This window comes from Physeter macrocephalus, chromosome 6 (genome assembly GCF_002837175.3).
Source record: "Physeter macrocephalus isolate SW-GA chromosome 6, ASM283717v5, whole genome shotgun sequence".
NCBI classification, from domain to species: Eukaryota; Metazoa; Chordata; class Mammalia; order Artiodactyla; family Physeteridae; genus Physeter; species Physeter macrocephalus.
In genome coordinates, this window is record NC_041219.1 from 74,948,214 (window position 1) to 74,966,921 (window position 18,708).

An 18,708-nucleotide genomic window follows, 5' to 3' on the forward strand; every position below is an offset into this window, starting at 1 on the left:
GGAGGCCGGAGGGGCTGCGCCGCCGGTCCCGGGGGGCGAGGCCGAGCCGCCGCCCCCGGGACCGGGAGGAGGGGCCGCCTCGGTCCGGAGAGGCTGGGCGGGCGCGGGCGGGCGCGGGTGGCCCTGCGCCGCCGCCTCCGCCGCCTCCTCCCGGCGCCCGCGCTCGGCGGCCGCCCCGGAACCCGGCCAGCGCGCGGGGGCGGGAGGCGGGTGCTCCGAGCTGGCGGCAGCCCCGGCCTCCCCCGGGCCCCCGGCCATGTCGGCCGAGGAGATGGTGCAGATCCGCCTGGAGGACCGCTGCTACCCGGTGAGCAAGAGGAAGCTCATCGAGCAGAGCGACTACTTCCGCGCCCTCTACCGCTCCGGCATGCGCGAGGCCCGGAGCCCGGAGGCCGGCGGCCCCGAGGTGCAGCAGCTGCGCGGCCTCAGCGCCCCGGGCCTGCGCCTGGTGCTGGACTTTATCAACGCCGGCGGCGCCCGCGAAGGCTGGCTCCTGGGCCGGCGCGGGGAGCCGGGAGGTGTCGGGGAGGAGGAGGAGGACATGGACGAGGTGAGCCTGCTGTCCGAGCTGGTGGAGGCCGCCTCGTATCTGCAGGTCACGTCCCTGCTGCAGCTGCTGCTGTCCCAGGTGCGGCTCACCAACTGCCTGGAGCTGTACCGCCTGGCGCAGGTGTACGGGCTGCCCGACCTGCAGGAGGCCTGCCTGCGCTTCATGGCCGTCCACTTCCACGAGGTGCTGTGCAAGCCCCAGTTCCACCTCCTGGGCTCTTCTCCTCAAGCCCCCGGGGATGTCAGCCTGAAGCAGAGGCTGAGAGAGGCCCGGATGACCGGGACTCCTGTCCTCGTGGCGCTGGGGGATTTCCTGGGGGGACCCCTGGCCCCTCACCCCTACCAAGGGGAGCCCCCGTCCATGCTCAGGTACGAGGAGATGACTGAGCGCTGGTTCCCGCTGGCCAACAACCTTCCTCCCGACCTGGTTAATGTCAGGGGGTACGGGTCCGCCATCCTGGACAACTACCTCTTCATCGTGGGCGGCTACAGGATCACCAGCCAGGAGATCTCCGCGGCGCATTCCTATAACCCCAGCACCAACGAGTGGCTGCAGGTGGCCTCCATGAACCAGAAGAGGTAAGCACCCAGCCGCTCTGCTGCTTTCCCACGCATCCACCTGTTCGCGACTCCGTTCCCGCGTGTTTACTGGGCAGTCGCAGGAGGTTGTGCTGAGGTGGGAATGACATCCTCGGGAGTGTTGCTGGCCTTGACTCTGGCAAAGTTCCCGATGAACTAAGAACTTGCTAGGAAGCAGAGGCCCTAGTGAGGTCAACTAGCTGAGTCGTTTCCTTGCAGGTATTGCGCCGTTAGACAAATTGCCTTTTTTGGCGTCTCAGTGGAAAAAAAAGATGTCTGTGGTTTCCTAGAAGGATACTTTCAAAGAAAGCTCTCTTTAATTTTGCTTGTATTTTTACCTTTTTTTTGTTTTTTAGGAACTAATCCTGATTATAATGACACACGGGCAGTAACCTGTAACACTGACTTTGGAGGATCATGTTGTTAATGACTTTGAAGCTTTCCATACTGAGGCACCAGTCTATGATCGGAAAATAATCATTGGACTTGTGTTAATATTAGCTATACAGGATTACCTTTCTTACTTTTTATCCTCTCTTTGGCATATCACTTTTCTTCCCAGACAGCCTTCCTTATGGACCCAAGACTTGAGCCTGGCATTGGTCACCTGCAGAATTAGAACATTACCATCCACGCCAGCCTTCCCCCTTCCCATCCTGCAAATCCTTCCCAACATGCACTTGGGTGACTTGAAGAAAGGCAGAGAAAAGGCGGAGGTTGGGGGGAGGAGGAGGGAACAGCGCCAGGAGAAGTATTGGAAAACAAGAGCAAAGAGCATTATAGGAAGAAGTGGTAGGGGAAAAAAAGATGGTAGGGCCCAAAATGGCCCAGAGCCATTCAGAAATGGGAAGAAGAATCAATGTAACCCAAGAAAGGACAGGAATACCTTATCTTCTTGTCCACCTGTACCCATCTCAAGCCCCACCATGGTTCCTGCTCTGAAGTGTGGAACGAGGAGTTGGGGGACTCACCAGGCAAAAAAAAAACCCCAAAAAACTCTTTAACAGGAATGGGAAGGTCATTACACATATTTACTTGACTCCAGGTTCCCCCACCCAGCCTAAGGGGGGGAGGGTCCACTGGCGTTATTTCTACTATAATATAAAATTCAATTTGGAAAGTGTTTTTCTCTGATGATAAAAAAATACGTAGTTATTCTAGAAAACTGGGAAAATGGCAAAGAATGAAGAAGCAGAAAGACTATCACTCCCACTCCCTCTGTTCTGGAGGTGATAACCATCTACAGGTTGGCTTATTTTCTTCCAGCCCTTCTTTAGTGCATTATTTACACCATTGGGATGATGCATTCAAAATTTGATATCAGAGTGTTATTTTTAAACAGATTCTAAGAGCTTTAGTTGAAGCAACAAAGGAACATGCAGTGGTGATGGGCGGTGCTCAGATTAGGGGTACAAGGCCCAGCAGGTTGTCACCTCTACACATGTGTCTCCTGCTGTACATTTGGTGCTCAACACACCACCCCCAGCTCCACAGCTCTAACACGGCACCTCATGGGAGTCTCTTTTCTCCACAAACCCTTGGTAGTCCTTTCCCTCCACCCCCAGGAATGCCCTTACTGTCCTCTTTAGGGAAAAAAAAAAAAGTATTTGAGTAATGCATGAATACATGCTTAGAAAAATTGTAAATGACATGAAAAACCATGGAGTAAAAAAATATGTGTATCTGTAGACATAGTTATATAAGTAAAGAAACATTTATATTTATACATTATAAAGGTATATTTATAAATGTGATGGTGGTTACATACATGTATGTATATACACGTTGGGGTGTCTGTGCATCTTATACATATTTTTACTCTAAAATTGATTAGCTTATGCTGATTATTATGGCCCTTGATATTTCCACTCTGAGAGTTTTTTCTATATCAGCAAATGTAGATCCACCTCACTCTTGTTAATGGCTGTGCAGTGTTCCAGCCTATGGATGCACAGTACTGTAATTAGTTCTTCTCTTATTCATGAGCATTTAGGTTGTTTCCATTTGCCGTTAATAAACAATGCCATGTTGAACATCTTGGTATACGAGTGCCTAGCTTAGTAGGCATATGTGAGTTAGTTCTATATGGCAAATGCCTAGAATCCCCGGATAGGTGGGGCAAAACGTACATGCATTTAAAATTTTGCTAGCTCCTGCCAAATCGCCCATCAAAGAATTGTTCTAGTTTCCTCTCCCGTCAACAGTGTTTGAGCTTGCCAGTTCCCCGTACTCTTGCAAGATAAGCCATTATCATCATTTTTAAATTTTTACCAATCTAATGGGCAAAGACACAGGTGTGAATGTCTCTGCTTGGAAGAGAGAGTGTTTGTTTCATATGTGTATTGGCCATTTGTATATCTTTTATAAATGGCCTTTGCCAGTTTTTAAAAAATTGGCTTATCTTTTTCGTATTCATTTTAGAAGTTCTCTTCATGTATATAGATATTAGTCTCTTGTCTCTTAGGTAATGTTGCACATGTTTTTCCCCTGCCTTTACTTTATCAGAAGGCTCAAAAGTGAAATGCCTTAAGTGACCAGGCAGGTAAAGTCAGTGAGTAGAGGGGTGGGTGAGAGTTACGAGGAACCAGAGAGCTACTGACCCACCGCAAGAGGGCGCCACCTCTTGGCCACAGCTGGTTACTGCCGCAAAGGCGTGAGGAATGGTGTTGCCAGACATCCAGATATCCTGATTTTTAAATGTTGGCAACTTACTCCATTTAAAAAGCAAACAAGTCAACAGCAACACAAACCTTGTAGACAAAACAAAGTGTAGGCCACAACTGGCCTTGTGAGCCTCCAGTTTTGGACTTCAGGTTTATAGGGTATTCTAATAGGAAGAGATTTTAAATATTTTGTAGTCAGATTGGTCACGTGGGTCCTATGAGCTTTTTATCTTGCATAGGAAAGGCTTCTACAAGCCAAGACTATCTAAATACTCATCTGTCTCGTGCTCTATTACTTTTATAGTTTTGCCACTTTACCTTGACATCTGAATCTGCTTGGGATTTATTTTCATATAAGGCATACTATAAGGTTATAACATGTTCTCTGAATGTCCCAATAGCCTTAATTCTTCACTGTGATTTGCTAAATCAATTATCCTATGCTAATTTTCCTGTTTTCAAATTGGTAGATTGGCCATTCCTCTACCAATGACACATTTTTAAATTTTTGTAGCTTGGGAATCTATTGTCTGGTAGAACAGACACCCATTTGTTTTGTTTTATTTTAATTCTCTTGGTTATTCTTCATACATTTTCTCCTTCAGATATACTTTAAAATTACCTTGTCAAGTCCTGTTGGAATTTTGACTGGAATTACATTGTATCATAGGTTAATCTGGAGGAGGATTCACAGATTTCTGATACTTTGCAGCTGGAAAAATGGCTTGTTTGTCCATGTATTTATTTGGGTCTTTTGGTCCTTCAGAAAAGGTTTCTTTTATTACCTTTGCATGGTCTGTGTATTTTTTGTTAGAATTATTCTTAGGTATTTTCTAGTTATTATTGTTCTTTTTTTTTTCCCTACACTTTTTTTTCATTATATTTTTTTAAATTGGGTTCCATATCGGAATTGGTACCCTTCTTTATCTCCTTCATACTTTGACTCAGATCTGACATGGTCTCAACCAGGAGTCCCTTCCTGAACACTCAGTTGGGCTAAATGATCAAACTTCATGCTTTTCTAGCACACTCCTCACCTTGAATTGAAATCTGTTTATGTTTGTTTCTCTCCCTTCCAATTGGGGCCTATTGCTTATTCAATGCCTATGTATATCCATACTGCTAACATGGTGTCCAATAAATAATGGATGCTTAAAAATGCTTGGCTTTTTTGAATCGTGGAATATATTTTACATTATTGTAATAAAAGTGAACAGGTATATATATCTATATACATTTTGTTCTTTTAAAATGTAACATTACAGTGAATATTTTTATCTTGTAACAGTCATTATAGTTATTTAGAATAGCTGAAAATAATAGTAACATTTAATTAAACATTTACTCTGTACTAGGTACTGTTCCCACTGCTTTGCATGTATCCTCTCCCTTATTCTTCACAAGGATTATATTAGGCAGGTTCCCATTTTACAGAGGCAGAGACTGAGGCACAGGAAGTAAATTGCTCAAGGTGTGTAAAAAGTAGAGTAACCGAAATGTAAATATCCACTGACTAGATATAATCGTTTAGAGAGTTTATAAGTTTTGGCTTACTAAGACTGACAGTGACCATCTGCATGCAGACCTTTAACTTTTCCTTTTAAAAATGATTTTCTTCCAAGAAGTGGAGCACAGATATTTCATGCTACTGCATTGCTTTTCAGAATTTCATTGTGTGTACCTCAGCCTCACCTCAGCCTCTGTGCCAGCATTATTCTAGTCACTATTGAATAAACAACAAAGATGATCTGGCTCCTGCCCAGAAGGAGTTTATAGTTGAGTTTGGATGATGAGACAAATAAAAATGAAACCTAGAGTGGGATTATCCCTGGATAATGTGTTCAACACAGGTTCCGAAAACACTGGAGGAAACTTAGAACCTTGAGTACAAAGGGCACCTTTAGGCCTCTGGTTACACAGCATTTCACATCTACCTCGGTTCACTGCCTTTGCGATGTATTCAGATGGTTGGCAAAGGGGTCAAAGGCAGAGCAGCCCGCTTTCCCCAGGGACTGAACCGTGCAGTGATCCCAGAATCTTAAATAACAAGAGATAGGCGGGAACCCTGGGACTGGGAGATTTTATAAAGCCCTTTGCACCCTGGAGAAAATGGTGCAAAAACAAAAACAAACAAAAAACACAGAGAAACGTTTAGTGCTGTGCTCACTACTTGAAAACAGCAGTATGAGTACACAGCACTGTTGGAGAGGCTGCTTTGAAGTCCAAGTACACAACACTGCCCCGTGGTCTGAACGCGAATTTGATCTCAGGAGTTGTCAGGACATAACTTTTTACGTGTAAAGGCTTGTGTGCCCGCAGAATTGCTTGCTTCCCGTCCTCGCTTTAATTAGCAATAACTTGCAGGAACTGGCCCTGATGCAGCCATCAGTTCATTAATTTCTCTGTTTCTAGAGTTATCTCTAGTACCTTCTGTTGCCTTGCACCCTTGCTCTGAAATCGGAGTCAGGTTGTGCCATCCCGTTCTGTGTGTGAACACAGCAACGTTGGGAGAGAAACCTAACAAACTTAAGTCTCCCGGCAGAGGAGGAATTACAGTTGTCAGCTTTGACTGTCACCTTTCCTCTGAGCCAAAGTTTAGTATTTTAGAGCATTTCTAGAGTCATGAAACCTTCGAGAGATTTTGTCCCCTGTGGTTAATTGCAGTGGAGCACGAGGACAGTATGAAGTAAACTATATGTCTGTTCACCTTCCCCCACCCCCCAGTATAATTTTGGCCAGCAGTTTAAACTGCTTTGTGCATTAGGTTTTCTCAGAGATGGTAGGTAGTAGGGAACAGCCGTGACTTTTGTTCCTGTCTCCTAACCTTCCCTTCTCCCCTCCCTGGTCCCTAGGGGAGGGTAATGCTTGAGGGAAGTGGCAGAGGGGAAAGAGGAGACAAAAGGCCCTGATGGTCCACAGGCTACCCAGTCCTCCCCAGAGAGCTGGAGAAAGGGCCAGGGAAAGGAGCTTGCCTTTTATTCTAAGTTTTACCCTAATGGTAACAACTTTTCTAAGCAACAAATCCTAACAGTGGTTTACATTTCTTGAGCTCTCACTCAGGGCTGCATGTCGTGGTCACTACTTTGGATGTCCTCCCTGTGTCCTGCTCACAGCATCTCTCTGAGATGGGCATTATTATTGACCCCATTTTCCCAAAGGGGAAACCGAGGCTCAGTGAGTTTCATTAACTTGCACATATCACAGGGCCCGCACTCTAAGCCACTCAGACCCCGAAGCATCCTGCCCTTCCGATGGTTATAATAGCTCTTGTTAGTCTTTGATACCTGTGTGCTGGCGGTTGGCTTGGTTCGTGTTACTCAGCTTTTAAGGATTTCAAAAGCTTTTTATTTCTTCTAAGTGAAGTAGAAATTAGATCGTCCTCTCAGTTTTCTCACTTTCACTTCTATTTACTGTAAGTCAAGTATGTAGCTACAACAAATCGTTATTTGATTTAAAATTCTTTTTGCCTCCTGAATGGAGTATGTCAGGGATCAATATTAAGAAAACACTGTAGGGACTTCCCTGGTGGTGCAGTGGTTAGGAATCCGCCTGCCAATGCAGGGGACATGGGTTCGAGCCCTGGTCCGGGAAGATCCCACGTGCCGCGGAGCAACTAAGCCCGTGCGCCACAGCTACTGAGGCTGTGCTCTAGAGCTCATGAGCCACAACTACTGAGCCTGCGTGCCACGACTACTGAAGCCCGCGCGCCTGGAGCCCGCGCTCTGCAGCAAGAGAAGCCACTGCAAAGAGAAGAGTAGCCCCTGCTCACCGCAACTAGAGAAAGCCCGCGTGTAGTAACGAAGACCCAACACAGCCAAAAATAAATAAATAAATTTATTAAAAAAAAAAAAAAAGAAAACACTGTAGAGGTGATACTTTTTAAAAATAAGTGATAGCTTGGATTCATACCTTTACCCTTCAGAATGTGAAGAGTGGAAAAGTTATTTTCAGAAAATGGGAAAAGGCAAGAATTTGTGGAAGCGAGAGCACTTTGTACAGAAGTCCAGCACTTTGTCCATTACAGCCAGTGACTATTGCAGTTGACAAATGAGAAACCCATCCTCCTGAGGTTAAGAAACGTAGGCAGGGACATGCAGGCAAGCATTCCCTCTAGTGACCTCTTTCTGCAAGTTACCCTTTTCAACTCTTACAACGTGCTTTTCTTTTCCCTACTGAGACTCAGATCAACTGAGATTTAATGACTTGTTCAAGCTCACAGAGCTGTTGAGTAGGGGAGCTGAGACTTCAAGCCTGGGTTCATAATCCTTGGCAGTCTGCCTCTTCATCAAGTGGCCTGTTTGGGGGAGGCAGTTGCATCATAAAACAAATTCAATATTGGAAAAGTGTTTCTCTTTTCAAGTGAATTTGAGCATGTTGGGGTCTGGAGAGACAGAGTTGTTTACTTTTAACTGCCTATTCGTTCAGCCTCAGAAAGAAGCCCCTTACATATTGCTCAGGACAAATGATTATGCTGGAGGAATATCAAAAATTGTTTTGATCTTACAAAATTTACTATCTGTGTACCTTTGGGAAGCAAACACAGATTGTGGGCTGGTAAAATTTTAAGCTTTATTTCCTTCGGATCCCCAAATTTGAACACACAGAGAGGGCATCGCGGTCAGATTTTAAGGACCACTGGCAGCAGGAAAGGTAAGCAACACGAACCAAGGACCCCCCAGTAACTGCCACCCCGGTGAAGTCTGTTGGCGTGAAAAACTGAGTGGCTGGCTGAGTTTAGTGGACAATATGAGGTTCTTGATGAAGAGTACTCTATTTACTCTCTGATTTGAAAAACAAAACTAACCTAAAACTCATGTTTAATGTAATGTAAACATTACAGGGACCTTTGAAAAAAATCTTAATTTTTTAGTAGGTGACTATTACTAACATATGTTCTAGATCATAATGCACCATTGTTTATTAAACATCTGTCAGGAGATCAGGCATGGCTACTTGTTCGCTGCTACTTTTGAATCTACCCTCTTACATGCTTTTTCCATTTGGAGCCTCTACCCCCGCATTCTTTCTTAGGATGTTGTTACTTTTGAAGAACTCATTGTGTTGGCATTAGATGAGGCCTCTAAATTCACCGGGTCTAGCTTCTTTATTTCAAACACTAGAAAACTGAGAAATTATAGTGATGGTATCTTTTCTCTGTGTAGTACTTTCTGATAAGCTGTGTGGTGTAATTGTCTCGACCACCCCGTGATGGGTATGGTCCCCCCACGCTAGAGACAAAGGTCAGATCGCTGGTTATCAGCAGAGCGGGTCTAGAAGCAGGTCTCCTGCTTTGTGCTGCTTCTTGTGTTACCGTAAACTTGAGATGGTTGCACGTATCACAAGTCGGCTGACCCAGCACTTCCAAATGCTTATATCCTTCCTGGCCTTCAAGGAGTCCATTAATCTTTATGTACTACATTGAAAGGAATTAATTTTTTTCTTTTCCATTCAGAAGTCATGAGGCTTTTATTTAGTATCTGAAGCCGATAAGCAGAGTTTAATTGTATTACCGAATATGGGCCTTAAAACCAATGCATTTCCCTTTTTAAAATTATTAACTCTTGTTATAGGTGATCATTTGTTGATAGAGGTGTTTGTTGAGTTAACATGTGTGATTACCCTAAGAATGCCAGATCAAAATATTTAATTAGTTCAGTGCTTACCTCCCCCTACCTTATATGTTGTGAAGCAATATAGAAGATGCCCTCATATCGAGGAGGATGGGTGAGTGATCTGCTTAGGTGAACTCATGGTAAAGGGGTGTCTGGACCATCCTGTAGCAAACAACCTTTGCATGTGCTTGTCTGTGGGGGCAGCACTGGTGTGTACCTAGGATGGACCTACCCGCTGGGACTAGAGACAGGCAAGGGAATGGGGTGGGTACTTGCCCCCACTCCTGAAAGAGGTATGGAGTTTATTGTATTTATTATTGATTTATTATTGAAGTATAGTTGATTTACAATGTTGTGGGTTTTTTCTATTTTTTATTGAAGTAAGTATATTTTAAAATTTATTTTTATTGAAGTATAGAGGTATTGAGTTTAGCATATACAAAGTGGTTCTTGGTTTAAGCAAAGCGAGATTAGTCCTTGTTATATTGAATTGCTTATCTTCAATAGCTAAAGTTTGGAGAATGCACCAAACTTGTGGATTCTTGGGGACAAGAGTGAAATTTGAGATGCCGTTCAGTCATTCCTTTGCCCCCAGGCAGAATAGCACCCAAATTGGAGAGCGCATTTCCTTCAAATATCCAGCAGAGTCCTCACGCTGCTTTAGCAGATCATGCCATTGTCTTACTTCTTGTTTCTTGTTTATATTGTCTTAATTTTTGTTTTCAAAAGCTGTACATTTTATTTTTGGCTGCGCCGTGCAGCTTGCGGGATCTTAGCTCCCCAGTCAGGGATCAAACCCGTGCCCACTCCATTGGAAGTGCGGAGTCTTAACCACTGGACCGGGAAAGTCCCTTTTGTCTTACTTCTTCTTTTTTAAAATTATCATTTATTTATTTATTTTATTTACGTTTTTGGGTGCGTCGGGTCTTCGTTGCGGCACGCGGACTCTTCGTTGTGGTGCGTGGGCTTCTCTCCAGTTGTGGGTTTTCTCTCTCTAGTTGGGGCGCGCGGGTTCCAGGGCGCGTGGGCTCTGTAGTTCGCGGCATGCGGGCTCTCCCGTTGAGGCGTGTGAACTCAGTAGTTGTGGCGCACGGGCTTAGTTGCCCCGAGGCATGTGGGATCTTAGTTCCCTGACCAGGGATCGAACCTGCGTCCCCTGTGTTGTAAGGTGGATTCTCTACCACTGGACCACCAGGGAAGTCCCTGTCTCCTGAATGATCAAAAGAACTGACTTTGTGGGCCTTTGTGTCTCTCTTTCAGGTCTAACTTCAAACTCGTGGCTGTTAATTCAAAACTCTATGCCATTGGTGGGCAGGCCGTTTCTAACGTTGAATGTTACAGCCCTGAGCAGGATGCCTGGAATTTCGTGGCACCCTTACCAAACCCTCTGGCTGAGTTTTCTGCGTGTGAGTGTAAGGGGAAAATTTATGTCATTGGAGGATATACTACGAGAGGTAAGTAAAGGGGCCTAGTAAGTGGTCCTCCTACACGTGAGCTTTGGCAGCCGGGGAAAGGGCAGGAGGGGCTGGAGGAAACCCTCTAGTGTGATTTTATGTATTACATAGTATATATTTACATATCTGGAAAAAAGAGCATCCTGTATGACAGGGGCAGTTTGGACAGGAGGGGCCTTCGATGCGTTTGTGCGAGCATGAAAATTGAAAGGGGGAGGGGGAGCTGTGAACAAAATGTATCTTCTTCCTGCTTTGGAAACCCCACCTTGTGGTCAGCCACCCTGTGACTTGGCTGGTTAACTCTCTTCCTTCTCCCAAACGCACACTGAATCCGCCCCGTCCAACACTATGGAATTTAGTGCCGCAGCATTCTTGCAGGTCTTTGTTTTCACTTTCTCCCTTGTGTTTGGGCACAAGCATATCAGATACAGATTCCAGAAATTCAGCTCAGGGGCTGTTGTTCCCATATCATAGAAGGAGCAAGTACACGAAGAGAATTCTTTCCTGACCAGTGATGGGAAGGGGTTGTGCCGTTTATTAAACCGTACATATGTGTGTTTCGCTTTTGTGGGTGGGCCTTTTATAGTTAATGATGTGGAAATAAAAAGTTTCTCCAGAGGTTTTATACTGCTGGTCTTGGTAGGAAGCATCTCACAGCTTGGTTTTCTGTTACTTGGTTTTCTGTTATTAACAGTAAGCAAGGCAATGGTGGACCACCAGGAAGAGGTGTGTCTTTCCTGTTATCTCTTTCCTTCCCTTAAAGCAGTTGTTTCCAAGTTATCTCATGGCCAAGGCAGTTTCTTTCTTCTGTTGGTCCGTCTGACTGTATAATGCCCAGAACTTTTAGAAAAGGTATAACTGGACTCTTAGCCACATTGAAGTAGTAGAGTTACCATTTTATTTGACGTAGTGAAATAACCTGTCACCCCTGTATGGTGTGATGTGGGCAGGACAGAGCTCTCCAGCCCTGGCTGATAAAAGGCGTGCTGCTGATGGCCTCAGGAAGCTGCATGTGACCATTTATAACTTTGCAAAGAACAGAAATCCACATAATAATAATATGAAGTAGGTGCCAAAAATTCTTTTCAGCATAACCAGATGTGTCTTGTTTGGGGGATATATGTTTGAGGAAGAAGTTAAATGTAAGGTATTTTATGAGCATCTGATTTACTTTTTTTTTTTTTTTTTTGGGTGACAGCAAAAGATTTTGATGAACACTTCTTAGAGTACCTCTAAACAGTTGACTGGTGGGGAGGGTGGTAGGCGGTGTTTTAGTTTCCGTTGGCTGACTTAACAAATGACCACAAACTTGATGTCCTAAAGCAACAGAAATGTATTCTCTCACAGTTCTGGAGACCAGGAGTCTGAAGTCAAGGTGTCAGGAGGACCACACTCCCCCGAAGGCTCGAGGGCAGAAACCTTCCTTGCCTCTTCCTGGCTCTGGTGGCACCAGGTGTTCCTTGGCTAGAGGCTGCATGATTCCATTCCCTGCCTCTGTCTCCTCTGTGTGTATCCGTGTCTTCCTCTTCTGTCTCTTATAAAGCCACACACCTCATTGGATTTAGAGCCCAGCTGGGTAATCCAGGATGACCTCGTCTTGCGATTCTTAACTAAGTTACATCTGCAGAGACCCTTTTTCCACCAAAAAAAGTCACATTCAGAGGTTCTGGGGGTTAGAAGATGAACATACGTTTCAAGGGGTCACCATTCAGCTTTCTACAGGTGGTATGTTTATTTATGCATTTAAGAAGAGGCAGTGGTGACATGGGAAGAGGAGAACAGTGAGGTTTTTTTCTTTTTCACTCCAAGTTTTCATTACTTGTCCCTAGTGACTCTCCACTGATGATAAGACAATTGCCAGCTTTTCCTTTACGGATAATTGAAAGAAAATGAGACCTAGCGGTCATTTCTTTCCCCTTCAACGTTGGTGTTCAGATTACAGTGATCAACTTTATAGGCTTAACTACACCATAGACCCGGGAGAATTCCTGTGCACACATGTGTACCTCTATGTGTGTCTGTGTGTCTTCTCTCCTAGGAAAGTAAATACAGTTATTTACTTTTGCACATTTCTAAGAATTCTGATTCCTCCCTAGATTTTGTGACACGGAATGCGCCCTGTGGGCTGACCCAATGCACACATATCCCTTGGCTTCTCTTCTAACCAGGAGCGGGGAAGCACTGACAGGCAGCCCTGTAACCTGAAGACTATGCAGCTGGTAGATTTCCTCGTTTTTCCATGACCCTGGCTGAGCAAATGTTCTTTAGATTTGACCTGGAAAACCCTTGCTTGTGTGTTTTCTAGTTTCACAAGCCACTACTAATGTGCCTTCTTCACTTGGGCCACCCACTGTGATTCCTGTCCCGGCTTCCCAGAGCCAAATCCCCACGATGGGATGGTTAGGTGATGCGGATGGATGACTGTTTGTGTAAGGACTGAAAATGAGTTTTCTACGATGGGAGGGCAGGGCAGTTCCTTGTCCTCTGAAGCCCCCCTCCTCCTCTGCTTGGGCTCTTCCCAGCACTTGCTAATAGTTCCTTGTCTTTAAAACAAGAAGTCATAATTGTCATGAAAAAAAAATTCAGGACTTAAAGTTGGCTTTGTAGCCTGCCGACTTCTTACGTTAGGTGAGACTTTTAAAATTTAGTAAGGAGTAGTTTGTGATTTTTATGATAGCTGTTTGATTATTTTAATTCTTTGGCCGGCACTGAAGAAATGAAATTCGATAGAAAGGGAAGAAAGGTGATTTGTTAAATGTCAGAATCAACTCTAAATGTCAAAGCAGAAAGATCTTTCCGCCAACTCAAACGACCTCATCATGGTCTGAGCCCTTGTTGGGTGAGGAGAGAAAACATTTACAGAAGACCTGGAAGGACCTTCAGACCTGGACCTGAGAAATAAATACATTGAAGCTTTGCTAGAATAAGTCCTTTATTCGTGGGGTGGGGAGCCAGCTTACTAAGGAGCACTAGTTGGATAGATTAGTAACCAAACTCCCTAGGGCTGACTCCTAGGATGAGCTGTATCAGCTAGGATGAGCTGTATCACAATCGCTACAAAGAAAAGAAACAGCAGGAGGTCATAGTCTTGGTGGAAAGCAGAAGCCGTAACAACGTTGACATTTCTGCAGGCTCCGGACGGGCGCACACACAGAATCTGGACTCCTTTCCCTTCCCTCTGCGCCCTCTTAGGAGACACTTGACTTGGTAGCAGAGAGCACAGTGGAGCTCTAATTACTGCCCACTGTGGGCGGGTCCTTCTGTCTCAGGAGGAAGTACTCCTCCCAGCTTCCACAGCCAGCAAAAGGCTGTGCGCTTTAGTTGGACCTCAGTTCCCAAGCTGGGATGTCTCTTACACTGATTTTGTTGTTTAAAAAACAAAAACAAACAGAAAGTTCATTATTTTGGCTAATTCAGAGGATTAAAAATTTTTTTTTCTCAGTCTAAAATATTCCATTTATTCTTTCCTTGAGAAGAAAAGGAGAAAAAAAAAAGAAACTAGATATTTTAAATTTCACAAGCATTTTTCAAAAAGAGAGTAGGCAATACCTTTCCTTGAAAAAGCTATTCAAAATGATGTCAGGGTAGTGTTTCATCTACCATCCGATTTTATCCACACGATAATTAAGCATCTCTTGTGAAACGGGGGTGGGGAAGGGGGAACGGCCTTTGCCAGTGTGTGTCTGGTGTTACAGTTGGGAAACAGAACTGCCAATGATTCTGTGGCTTGAAGGTCAGAGGTGAGATTTTCTTGCATCTCTCCTGACTTGCAGCTCTGCGTCCTTTCCTTTAGACGGCCGCAGAGATCCTGCTCGGCTCGCTTGGCTTGTTTTGTAGAATCTTTTGTCAAAGATAGATCCTCTTGGGGCTCTGCCTGTTGTCTGCGTTAAGCAGTCAGTCGTTCTGTAGATACTGATTTGGGTTCTGAGGCTCGGATTCTTTGTACGCTGGCCTGGTGGTTCTCAAAGGTGCAAGGGTCCCAGGGAGGAGGGGATGCTCCGTCACAGCGGCTCATCTCCCTGGCCTGGCCTGACCGACGCTGACAGCCTCCCAGGCAGGGGACGTACCTGAACGGCAGGCCAGTGGGGATGATTCTGCACGGATCTCCTCCCAGCCATTTCGAAAACTATTTCCCCAACCTCGGCTTTCCTGAGATAGTTTTGCCTCTGTGTTAGCCAGTCACTCAGGTGGAGGTAGGCGTGTATGTCCAGCCCAGGCAGCCGGCCTCGCTCCCGGTTGCTGTGTCATCATGCGGCTTCTTCCTGCCTTTCAGACCGGAACCTGAACATCTTGCAGTACTGCCCCTCCGCCGACACCTGGACGCTCTTTGAAACGTGCGACGTCCACATCCGCAAGCAGCAGATGGTGTCCGTGGAGGAGACCATCTACATCGTGGGGGGCTGTCTCCACGAGCTGGGGCCCACCCGGAGGGGCAGCCAGAGCGAGGACATGCTCACCGTGCAGTCCTACAACACTGTCACCCGCCAGTGGCTCTACCTCAAGGAGAACACGTCCAAGTCGGGCCTCAACTTGACGTGCGCGCTTCACAATGACGGCATCTACATCATGAGCAGAGACGTGACCCTGTCCACCAGCTTGGAACACCGAGTCTTCCTCAAGTACAACATCTTTTCGGATAGCTGGGAAGCCTTTAGGCGTTTCCCAGCCTTTGGACACAACTTGCTGGTCTCCTCACTTTATCTGCCCAATAAAGCAGAGACATGACTGAATTGACTTAGCATTTCAAAGAAACCTGGTTCAAGACCAAAAAAACAAAAAAAAACAATGTCCAATTTCGAGAGAGACTGATTTTTTTAAAGGGAAAATGTGGGTTTTAGGCCATTTATACAAAGGCTGTAAATACGCTTACTTGAACTAATTACTTGAAAACTTGTGGAAAAAAGAGACCAACTTTATTATTTTTTTAATTATTGATTTTTAAATTATGGGAGCAAATCCATGATAACGTTTTCATACAGATGTGATACCCTTGGGCCAGTGACTGAAACTGATCCTCATAAAGAAGATTGATTGTGCCTGCTTGATAAAGGGCCAAAGTCAATAATTGGCATGAACTGTAAAGATGATTTTAAAATCAGTTTTGTTTAGGTCACTTATAATATCATTGATACCTTAAGTGAGAGATTATTTTTTTTGATTATTAATTTACTTGACAAACATATTAACACTGTCTTTCTCCCCTGCTCACACCCGCGTGTATTGCAGCGTGTTTAAAGTAGGTTCTATGTTCGTATATTTTATTTGCACACAACTTTCCAGGAAGCTTATACCGGTGGAACCCAGCACCCGGTCCTCCCCCAAACCTGCATAAAAACATTCTCAGCTATTTTTCCAGTCTTTTTTTTACAGTTATGAATGCTGAGTAAATAGGAAGGTATAACCTCTTATTTCATTTATGTAGCAGATTGCAGATTTATGTGGTCAGACAGGTTGTATTGCTAGGCGTTCTGTATTTCTTAAAAGAGGATATATTGTTTCATTCTGTTCTTTTAAAAGGACAGACCTCTACGTTTTTAAAATCGAGTCTTAAATTTAAGTGGGAAGGGAAGGAAGCACCAAATAAGGGGGAAAAATGCCTTTGAGAGTTACTTTTATTGACTGTATTTGACTTAGTTCTTTTTTTTTAAGTTTGAAACAGTAACTTTATATTTCGGTCAGGCACCTTTCTAATTTAATCTCGGCTTTTTAATTCATGCTTTGCTTTTGTGGGGTAAGGTGAGGGTAGCTTTGAAACGTGTGTGCTGGAGAGAGGGGAAGAAGCCCCTACAGAGATGGAATGGCATCTGGTAGGAGTTCTGGAATCTGGTAAGGTGCTCTGCTTGCCTTGGTTGTTAAATCATGTGGAACCCAGCTCAAGCAGTTGTTTACAGGAAGTCAGTTAACAAATGAATACAATCTTCTGCCAGTTACAGATCAGCATTTCTTTAAAAATATACAGGCATATCTCGGAGATAGTTCAGTTCCAGACCACTGCAATAAAGCAAATAAAGCAAGTTGCAAGAATTTTGGGGTTTCCCAGCATGTATGATGGTTATATTTACACTATACTGTCGTCTGTTAAGTGTGCAATAGTACTATGTCTCGAAAAACAATGTACAAACCTTACTTTAAAAATGCTCTATTGCTAAAAAATGCCAACCCTTATACCTGACAAGGTGGGGTTGCCACAAATCTTCAATTCGTAAAAAATGCATTTATCTTTGAAGTGCAATCGAGTGAAGCACAATGAAATAAGATATGCCTGTATACACGCACGTAAAGAAATTTTATTTTCATTGCAAAACACTTTCTGAGATGCTCTGATTTTCTGTGATGGAATAAGTTTAAACTGTGAGCTGGACCCTATCTTTCTGTCCTAACATTCCAGTTTCAGCATGCCTCTCTTTAAGAAACTCCCGTAGAAAAAGAAAAACTGTTGCAGCAAATTCATGCACTCGGCACACGTGCTGAGCGCCTCTAGTATGCATTCACCATGCAGCTGTCACAGAGGAGGCAGTAACCTTGACAGGCTTCAGTTTACCCAAGGAGTCGCCACAGGGTTTCCGGGCAGCTGTGGCCTCCTTTACGTGTATTATGGTATATTTAAAATTAGGGTCTACTTGTAAAAATCCTAGTTGCATAACTTTTCAGGAATACTTCTGTTAGGTAAAATGAGGCGTCTTTATTGCGGACCTGGAGACAGATCTTCGCATCTTGTCACCAAATCTTATCAGCACTCTCCTTACAACACTATTTAAGGGTTTCTAAGCCATATGCATTTGTTCTCAGATACTTAGCCTTTTTTTTCTTTTAAGAAAACCCAACAACTCTGAACTGAAATCTTCCTGGAAATGGTACTTTAATAATAGATTTATATTAATTTATATTCATTATAGAATTGAATTTCCAGTGACCAAGAATTTCACTACATATATTTAAAAATCTAATTTATTTTAGATAGCATTAACTTTTGTTACTATAGATCTTAACGTCTTTAAGGCTTAACCTTATATATTCTTAAGATTCTAGCCAGTTGAATTAATTCTGGATAAACAATTGGAGGTTAGCTCGTAAATACCCACATTGTAAAAAATACAGTATTATTCCTGCCAACTAGTTCTCTTCCTCATTACATTCTTTGGGTCCATTTTCCGAATGCTGACAATTAGATGCTTGGACCAAGTGAAGGCATACTCTGATCCACAAAGCTCTTTTTATAAACCAGGTCTGATGTGTGTGTGTATGTGCATCTGTGTGTGTGTGTGTGTGTGTGTGTTTGCATTTGCACGCATCTGGCATATTAAGCTGTCTCTAAGATACGCAGACTCCTAACAAGACTGTTCCTTGGGGCTGCCAGTGGTACTTAGGCAAAGTGGAAAGTGCAGTAGGACAGATCTGTGGATTTGGGACATTATCCTTCCCGCTGTACACATCAGCTATGTTGTTGGCATTTTGAGGGTAATTTTAATTTAGCCCTGTTCTCTCACTGATGCCGATGTTATACTAAAGGCTGTATCTGTGGTGAAGGCAATGTTGCTTTGAAAGTCTCCCCTTGTTTTCTCTCTTTCTCTATACATGTTCTCCTTCTTTTCAGAGCTGCTTCTGAGGGGTGCTGACCTCTCTGTGGGGAGGGGAGTTACTGGGAGGACCCCAGTGGTGGCCACCCTGCCAGAAGCGGCCTATTTCACTGAGAATGGTCTGAATGGCCGAATGAGTCCTGAGTTTGAATTGTTAGAGGAAGGTTGTTGGTTCTTCCTGTCATTCTTTCTGGCTTTCTCTTCTGCACCCTTAGTTTCAGAGGCCTCTCCCTTTGTTTTTCTGATGAATGTGTAGGAGTTGACTGTTTCAACC

At 44.3% G+C, this 18,708-nt stretch overlaps 1 protein-coding gene across 1 annotated transcript; it reads left to right on the top strand.

Moving 5' to 3' along the window:
* The first annotated feature begins 143 nt into the window (after positions 1–143).
* Positions 144–16,971, top strand: KLHL42 (kelch like family member 42). The gene is made up of 3 exons (XM_007109049.3): positions 144–1,128; positions 10,664–10,857; positions 15,131–16,971. Exons 1-3 carry the CDS (start codon positions 257–259, stop codon positions 15,580–15,582), a joined length of 1,518 nt encoding a protein of 505 aa, XP_007109111.2. The 5' UTR covers positions 144–256; the 3' UTR covers positions 15,583–16,971.
* Positions 16,972–18,708: the final 1,737 nt, after the last annotated feature.